Below are 9,541 nucleotides of genomic sequence, written 5' to 3'. Positions count from 1 at the left end.
TCACTCGCTCACTTTCTCTCTCTCTCTCTCTCTCTCTCTCTCTCTCTCTCTCTCTCTCTCTCTCTCTCTCTCTCTGTGTCTCTCTCTCTGTCTCTCTGTCTCTGTCTCTCTCTCTCTCTCTCCTTTCTCTCTCTCTCTCTCTCCCTTTCTCTCCTTTCTGTCTTTCCCTCTCTCCCTTTGAAAAACCCCTTTTGAACAGCCATTGACCTCTGGTGTAAATGGTGTCAAGAAGGAGATGGGGGATGCTCAGGAATCCAGTCCTGTACAGTCATGAGCTTGGCCATCTGGAAGTCTCCTCTTGCTCAATGAAATGGAGTAAACATTGTCCATTATGAAATACACCACGCAGGCTGCCAGGGACGAATGGGATCCCACCCAAAGCCAATCGCTGCTCTGACAGGGAAATTGGCTAGCACTGCCTTGAGACAACTCCAGCCTCCCCCGTCCCTGATGTCACAATTCAGAGGCTGCTGCCTGCTAGGAGGTTGTAGGGAGCTCAGTAGGTTCTCTCTGTGTGTCCTACAGGACTCCTTGGGCCAGTTCCCTGACTGATGGCTTTTATGAACAAATATGTGCTCTCCATTCTGGTGCTCTTCTTGGCCTTCTACTACTATTCTGAAAATGAAGAATTCAGACCAGGTAAGTACCAGTATGTCTAATTTTGGAGGAATACGTTAGATAACACAGGGTTGCTAGAGTGTTCCTAAGGATCAAGATGTGTTCATGATCCCTAGTTGCCAATAAAATAAGCAAAAGAAGGGGGTTAAGGTGAGAAGATATGTATCTGTGTTCTCCAAGCTGTCCACAACTTGTGGACAGGAGAAGTGTGAGGAGAGGCAATCATATTGCCCAAATCTTGCCAAATAGGCTATGCTTTACTTGGCATCCCTAATAGAAATCCATTTTCAATTGGCAAAAAGGAAGGTAATACTCAAATTCACAATCAGCCAAAGAGCTAGGTTTACTGGAGAGGCTGGTAACTGGCAGGTTAAAGAAGAGCGGACCCTGAAGTTGATGACTAAGTGAAGTGAGAGAAAACCTTTGGGCTCCTTATAAACAAGTGTCTTTTGATTGCTTTTTGAAATTTCCCTTTCATTTGTATAAAATTAGATGAGTTCCAAATTTTCTGGAATGCCAGCATTTTAGCTGAACCATAACTTCTCTGACCTTATTCTTATGATCTCTGCACATGGACATTTTGAGAAATGACAGTAGGAAGACTTGTTTTTTTACTAATCAGGCCAAAACCCCACTTCACCACATGTTCATGAATGACTTGAACTGCTTTTTCAGTGATTTACAGTTTAAAACAAAGTGGCCTGGGTTCATAACCTTTAGAGATGAAAAGCAGAAGGAGGCCGCTCATCTCCTGAGAGGGAGAAGAGATGGTGCCGCCACTTCAAGGATGGTTCTCACCTCCTTGTCTGCTATTCCAGAGATGCTCCAAGGAAAGAAGGTGATTGTGACAGGAGCCAGCAAAGGGATTGGAAGAGAAATGGCTTATCATCTGGCAAAGATGGGAGCCCACCTGGTGGTGACTGCAAGGTCAAAAGAAACTCTAGAAAAGGTGAAGATTCTTTGCCCATTTATGTTCTCATATATACCTACATAGACACAGAACTAGTCTCTCTCTCTCTCTCTCTCTCTCTCTCTCTCTCTCTCTCTCTCTCTCTCTCTCTCTCTCTCTCTCTCCCTCCCTCCCTCCCTCCTTCTCTCTTCCTGTCAATTACATACTTTCATAACCAGGTTCACATATTCTGAGGAATACAGAAATATTCATCCCTATACCTCTCCACTCTGTGTGTGTGTGTGTGTGTGTGTGCACATGCTGTACATGCATCCAGCTTCATACCTACTCACCAATAATTAGCCATGGAGTCATAGAGACCTATGTTCAGCTACTGACATTCCAGTACCTTCTCTTGAATACATGTCTTCATGCCCATTTAGACTCTCTGGCCTCTCAGACATTCACAAGTCCAAAGTCCTACAGGCAGAGTAAAAAGTACCTACACCCATAATGCATGTATATCGTGGACATGGGCTTAAAATCCCAACACAGAGATGATTTATGTGTTTAAACCCCATTTTGTTTCAAAAAATATTTCCAACAGAAGGCAATGACAACAAAAGTAAGATTGGAAATCCACACAGACTAACAGCTGGGTGCCAGAGGCTCACACCTGTAATCCTAGCTGCTTAGGAGGATGAGATTCTAGGATTGCAGTTCAAAGCCAGCCCAGACAGGGAAGTCTGTGTGACACTTATCTCCAATTAACTACCAATAAGCTGAAAGTAGAGATGTGACTCGTGGTAAAGCACCAGCCTGTACCAGCATGCACACACACACACACACACACACACACACACACACACTCACACACACTCATTTCTTATCCAAACAGAGCTGCAAGCAAACTCTCAGCTGAGCCCCCTTTACTTGAAACTGCGTACAGAAGTCTACAAAGCAAGCCAGATGCTATTTCTGCTGTGTCTCTGCAGGTGGTATCCCACTGTCTGGAGCTGGGAGCCGCCTCTGCACACTACATTGCTGGCTCCATGGAAGACATGGCATTTGCAGAACAATTTGTTACTGAAGCAGGAAAACTCCTGGGTAAGGCTATTTCTCCTCCTTCCTGCTCTGCCCTTCACCTTTCAAAGTTCCCACAAAGCATTTGGGCAGGGAAGGGAAGGTACCAACCCCAGATGCTTTCTCTTAACATAGCCATCTCTTGCAGGAGGACTAGACATGCTCATTCTCAACCACATCACCAATTCTTCATTAACTTTTTTTCATAATGACATCTACCAAGTGCGAAAAAATATGGAAGTCAACTTTTTTAGTTACGTGGTCCTGACTGTAACTGCCTTGCCTATGCTGAAGCAGAGCAATGGAAGTATTGCTGTCGTCTCTTCAATAGCTGGTAAGTGGGGCAGGGATCCCTGTGGAAGGCAGGAGGAAAAAAAAAAGGTGTGGTGAACATAAATTTCTATTGCTTGGCATTAAGAGAATTTGAATGAAAACAGTAAACGTAATGAAGCTAAAGCAGTGAAAGGAAAAATAAGATTGCTGTTATGAATTCTGATAATACTATATAAACTTGGAAGGTGAAATGCTCACAATGATACTAGGCAAAAGATGATTAGCAGATATGTACAGAGAGACAGATATACTAAGAAAGAACCTGGGTATGTTAACACAGTAGGAACTAAAAGAGACACTTGTAAGAATTAGTGAATCCAAGAGGAGGGGTGGGGGGAGAGGAAGATGGAGAGAGAGAAGGAGGGAGAGGAGGAGGAGGAAGAGGAGAAGGAGGAGGAGGAAGAGAAAGAGGAGGAAGAGGAAGAGAAGGAAGAGGAAGAGGAGAGGGAGAAGGGAGAGGGAAAGGGAGATGGGAGAGGAAGAAGAGAAAGAAGGAAGTAAGTGAGCTATAAAATCCCTAAAAATGACAGAGAAAGCAAACATTCAGGGCACCCTGGGGAAACCTGGTTTGTGATCAACAGATAATGAACCTGAAGAGGCTGCTGGAGTTACTGCCTCTCCTGGTCTTCCAAATGGAGATTTAGTTACAAGGAATAAGCAAGGCTTTGCTTTCTTCGTCATTTAAGAGCCCTATGTTGGTGAAGTTAATGGATTCAAAAATAGAAATTAGAATTGAAATGCTTTGACAACATATAATACCTGGCTTAGCTAGGATAAAATGAAATGAATTTTGCTATTGCAAAGACCATAATGAAAGAAAAAAACAAAGATTGGGCTCAGGAATGAGGCTTGAAGGAACTTGGTTAGCATGCATGAAGTCCTGAATAACAGTCCCTAACCATTAAAAATAAATAAATAAAAAGAATTAAATGGGGGCACTCTCTACTTGTACTCCAATTTAAATATTCAACTGAGTAGGGCAGAAAGAAATATCCATGAAGAGATCTCTGTGGGGTAATGTTCCTGATAGAACAGATAGTAGTAACATCAGAAAATATCACCAGTTTTTTGTTTTTGTTTATGTTTTTGTTTTGTTTTGGTCAGTTATGGGACTTGAATTCTGAGCCTGGGCTTTTCAGCTAAAAGCTACTGTCCTACTCCTTGAGCCACAGCACCACATCCATCACCAGTTTTTTTTTTTGTTTGTTTGTTTTTTTAAAAAAAAAGGTCAAGGAGTTTCTAGCTTGAGAGATAGGTTGGCCTATTTCATTATGTAGCCAGGACGGAAGTTCTTCTACATGTCTTTGTTGATGAATCAGAAAGATACTGTTCGAAGATCCCAACAGCCCATCAGAATCTGCTAGCTAAATGTAGTTCCTAGCAATGTAAAAATGAATGACTTAAAAGACTCTGCAAACAGTGAAGTACTTCACAGACACCAGTTCATACTGAAATAACACCGTCCATGTGGTAGAGAGTTCCCCTTTCTGGCTCAGTGAGGCCCAGCACAGTGACTCCATAAAGAGGGAGTGTGTTTCTGCTACCCGCCAAACAGAGTGATTGATATGCATCCCGGTGCTTCCCAGCCAATACAGACACCTCACCCCTCCCCAGCCACAGACTCTCTGCACTGAAAGGAAGGCAGAGCTTCCAGATGCATACTGAGTGGGAGGGTGGTGGGCACATCCCCAATCCATCCAGGACATTGGCCAAAGCCCTGACAGTTGTGGCCTAAATGGCTTTCATGATTTCCGTTGATAAAGAAAGAATACATGTGGATGTTTCCCTTACTGTTGGAGAGTTTAACTTTTATACCATACTCAATCTACATGTGCTTGGAAATATTAAAACTTCTTGTAGAAGCCCAAATGCATAATAGAAATTTGATAATGGATGGGAATGTGGCTTAGTGGTAGAGTGCTTGCCTAGCATGTAAGAAGCCCTGGGTTCGATTCCTCAGCATCACATAAACAGAAAAGGCCAGAAGTGGTGCTGTGGCTCAAGTAGTAGAGTGCTAACCATGAGCAAAAGAAGCTCAGGGATAGTGCCCAGGCCCTGAGTTCAAGCCCCAGGACTGGCAAAAAAAAAAAAAAAAGAAAAGAAAGAAAGAAAAGAAAAGAAAAGAAAACCTACTTCCTCTCTGTTTCACACTTTAGGCTTCAACTGTTACCCTAACTCTACTAATAACAGTAATAATAATAACAACAACAATAAAATGCTAGGCAAATGTGAATGCAGAGCTAGGGAGGGGGTTTTTTTGTATTAAGGAAAATGAAAGGTACATTTCAAAGCAAAATTGGGCAAAATAAAGGACTGGGTTTCTTTTTAAGTTCTTTGTTTTGTTTTGTTTGCCAGTATTAGAGTTAGAATGCAGGGCCTCGTGTTTGCTAGGAAGGTGCTCTACCACTTGAGCAATGCCTACAGCCTAAGACGAGGTTTCTGAACTCTTCAAAATCAGCATAAAGAGTGTCAAACCTTGTCAATAACCTCTAAATACGCAGACCTCTTTGGAAGCACCACAAGTGTCTTATTCTATTACTTTATTCTCCCAATAAATCTTCAAAATAGATCAATTTTCAAAAATACATGTGTGCCTATGCACATAACAATATCTATGTAACTTTTGTCCTATTCAGGTGCATTCTTTTTCCTCTTTTCCATATTTTATTCCCATCAATTAGTTGTACAAGGTTTCATTTTGATATATCCACATACGCATGCAACAACCCGTGATCAGACTCACCACATTCATCATTCTTTTATCCCTCCTCCCTTCTTTCCAAACCAATCTCAATGCCTGCCTTTTCTGATTTACTCATTTTCAGCATTGTTACATACTATTTTAACAATGTAGTATTTAATTACGCAGTATTTTGAATTGATTAACCAGAGGAAACATCTCATTAAAACAATGCCACCAAGGAATGAAGTGAATTATTGAGCTAATCTATTTATCAGTTGAGAGCTGCCTGTGTGGTCTAAAGCAATTCGGAGAATTCAGTATTATGGGGTTAGAGGAGGAGTGAGGAAAAACAGGTTTCTCAACTGTACATATCAACTAACAGGATTTAGAATATCTATAACGTTGTTATAAAGACAAGAATTCACAGATGTTAATCTTGTCCCAAACTTCAGCTCTGGCACCTACTCTTTCCTGAAAAAGTACAAGTTGGCTTGTCAACTTGTATGTATGGTTGTATGGGTGGGCCTTGGGGACATGGTGGGTGGTGGTGAAGGGCCTGAAATCTAGGCTGTGAAAGGATCTTGGAACTAGAGTGGAAAGCAGTAATTTATCCCTCGTTGAAACTGTTCTATTGTTCTAAGAAAAAGTGTCATTTTGCCCTTAAATCCACATTAGCCTGGAAATAATTTTCAAGGGCACTATTTCCGAGATGAGTGAAGCGTCTGGACATGTGGAAATGGCCAGGGGTTTGGGCTGCCGGTGGGTGGATGGAAAAGCATGCAATGTGAGACACATGTGGACAGAGGTACACAGCTACAGGACTTAGAGAAATGTAAAGAAAAAAGGGTGAGAATTAACATCAAGAACATATAAATCCCAGGAGATCTTGCTGTTCAAAAGGAAGAGATTATATTTGGGCCCAAACTGAGGGATTTAGACAAAACCTGCTGGATTTTTTTTTAAGAATTTTGTGTTGTTTCTGCCTCCCCCAGAGGAAGGGGATAAGTGAAAACAGATGAAGAGACTCTCTAATAAATATAGTTACAATTTAGATCAGGTAGAGAAAACTAGATAGATACTCATGACCATTATCCCAAGATCATCCCTTAAGATACTGAGTGGAGCTTTAATTGTAAAGGTACTTACTTGTTAAAACATGGGTTTCCTTCAAGTGCACTTCTGGGATAAAATTCCAAGCTTATGCCATCCTTTGTATCTTTAAATTTACTCACTAACATGTCTAATGCTTGTGATAAGTATATCTCATTTGGAAATATGTAAATAAAAAATAAGTCTTAAGGGATGAAGTACATTAATATGCCCAAATTAGATGAATACACACATTGTATGTTTACAACTTAGTTTTCTAGCAAAAGTATGACACATAATAAGGTCATATTTAAAAGGTAGCAAGAAGCAACGAAAGTGTTAAGTAAATTTTTCATTAGAGTATAAATAGCCAGAGACAGTGAAACATGTCTGTAATTCAAGCACTCATAAAGCTAAGACACAAAAATTACTAATTTGAGGTCACTCTGGGCTATATAGCAAGTTCAAGGCCAACCTGAACTACCATAGGGAAATAATCCTTAAACAAAGCAAAACAAAAAGATCATAAATAAAATGTAAGATGCAAAAAAAAGCAAGGCTCCTATCAACTTTTAAAGATGTCCCTCTGACCAAAAAAAAAGTTATGCATAGACACAGTGAAAATTTAGAAAATAAGGAAAAATAAAAATCATTTATAGTCTTATAGATATAACTGTGCTGACACGCTGAAGAAATTCCTTCCAAAAATATAGATGCATAGCTACAGATATCTAAGTGAAAAATATTTAGATGGCTTCTAGTGTTCTCACTTTAAAAAAAAAAAGGTACTACAATAAATGTTCTTGTATCCGAATGTGTGACTAAGTTGATGCTTACTTCCTTGAGCTTTTAGCATTAGATTAAATGATATGACGGATCAGCGTATTGCCTGTACAAGGAAGCTTCATTTTCACGTGTCTGTTTGTGTCTACAATGCATCTTGATCTTGATTCCCTCAATCATCCTCCCCTCTCCTCTCTCCTTTCCTAAACCAGTGTCAACAAGTTTCTTTGTTCCATCCTCACACATGGACATTAAGTACGCTGACTACATTTACCTTCCTTTCCATCTCTTCTCATTCTTCCCCTTCCCACAAGTATCCACCTACTCCTCAGAGAAGATTATGTGTCAGCTTCCTAATACGTCTGTCTCTGTTAAAATGTGTATTTTTCACCATGATATTTCACACATCCATATACCATGCTTTGTCAGAACATATAAATGCATTTACTTATATATATGAGTATATATGTGCATATACATATTTGTGTATAAAATGTGTATGTTTATTATAAATCTATCACACATGCTTACATGTACACTGAAATGGCTCAGATACCCATATATTGAGCTCCTGTCCACAACTGCTTCTGGAGAAGTGACCCTGCTTGGTTTCCCATGGATTTTATTAGGCTGTTGGCTTTGCAGACAATTACAATTAATGATAGAAAGGTAAACAGAGCTTGACCAGGGAATAACAATACCACTTGTCCTGTGCATGCAGTTTAAAAAATAGAGTTATAAATTAAACTTTCTCACAAGCCATGGAGACCTACATGCTTTTAATGCCTCATGGATCACCACGTATGATAATGGTTAAGACCAGGAACACTGCTGACGTGTTAGTCGTTCCTTTAACAAACAAACATGTCCCACAGTCCCAAAGACCCTATTCTAAGAAGGTGTATCTCCATATTCCCATATCTACATACACACACACACACACACACACACACACACACACACCATTTTGTTTTAGTACCTTCTAATAGGCCATAGTGGAGCTACATGTTTTTTAATGTTTCATGGATCACCACGTGTGATAATTGTTAGGACCAGGAACATTGCTGACATGTCAGCTATTTCTTAGAAAAACACCCCCCATAGTTCTCTCACCTAAAGTATCCCCACCTATATATTTTATGTCTTAAAAAATATCCACATATGAGGAATCATATGGCCTTTATATTTCTGGGAATGGCTTACCTCACTTCATTCATTTTCTTGCAAATGATATTTCATCCATTTCATGCTAAATAATATTCCATTGTTTATCTATGCCACATTTTCTTGATCCATTCGTCAGTTTTTAGACATCTGGGATGTTTCATAGCTTAGCTATTACGAATAGTGCTGCAAAAAGCAGGTGTCTTTATTATATCCTGACATTCCACTGGATAAATAACCCAACAGTAGGATTAATGGATCACATGGTAGATCAATTCTTAGTTTTTAAGAAACCTCATGGCAATTGCACTAGTTTACAGTGCCACCAACAGTATATTAGGGTTTCTTTTTCCCCACATCCTCTCTGTGTTCTTGATACTGCTATTGTGTTCCCTTATATCGTTTCTCTCTTGAAATTTTCTGAGCTTTACTCCCATTATTTCCTGTGCTTAGTGTCTGAAAAATAATGTTATGAAAATGCTCTTTTGTAATCTGTTCTGCTGGGTGTTCTATACACCTCTTACATAGGGATGGGCTTCTCTTTTTCAAGATTTTGGGAATTTTCCATTATTACGCTGTGGATAGCTATGCATTTAGCTATCTCTCCTTCTCCTAATAGAGTCCTGAGTTCTTGCAACTTCTTTGCATGTTCTTTTTCTACTCTGTCTACTCTGTCTTCAAGTCCTGAAATTATGTCTTCCAGAGCATCTACTCTGCTGAAGAGGCTTTCTATTTAACTTTTTAACTCCAGAACATCAATCTGATTTCTTGTAAAAGACATCTATTTTCAAGATTCTTTTCCCTGTTTCACACTGACTTTTTGTTTTATTTACTTCTGTATGTCTTTTTGCTTTTGTTTTTGGGGAGGTTTTTGTTTTTGTTTTTGGTCGGTCATATGG

General features: G+C 39.8%; 1 protein-coding gene across 1 annotated transcript in view; it reads left to right on the top strand.

Annotated features, from left to right (window-relative positions):
• Nucleotides 1–471: 471 nt before the first annotated feature.
• Hsd11b1 (hydroxysteroid 11-beta dehydrogenase 1) overlaps nucleotides 472–9,541 on the top strand; it is a 32,364-nt gene continuing 23,294 nt past the window's right edge. The window contains exons 1-4 of the mRNA XM_090341276.1: nucleotides 472–639; nucleotides 1,437–1,567; nucleotides 2,503–2,614; nucleotides 2,739–2,924. Of these exons, the coding sequence (XP_090197402.1) occupies nucleotides 552–639; nucleotides 1,437–1,567; nucleotides 2,503–2,614; nucleotides 2,739–2,924 (517 nt within the window). The 5' untranslated portion in view covers nucleotides 472–551. The remainder of the gene's footprint in view (nucleotides 640–1,436; nucleotides 1,568–2,502; nucleotides 2,615–2,738; nucleotides 2,925–9,541) is intronic.

Source organism: Megascapheus bottae, chromosome 10 (assembly GCF_031878675.1).
Source record: "Megascapheus bottae isolate mThoBot1 chromosome 10, mThoBot2.hap1, whole genome shotgun sequence".
Taxonomy (NCBI): Eukaryota; Metazoa; Chordata; class Mammalia; order Rodentia; family Geomyidae; genus Megascapheus; species Megascapheus bottae.
The sequence above is the reverse complement of the archived record's forward strand: the minus strand, read 5'-3'. Positions and strand labels throughout refer to the sequence as shown.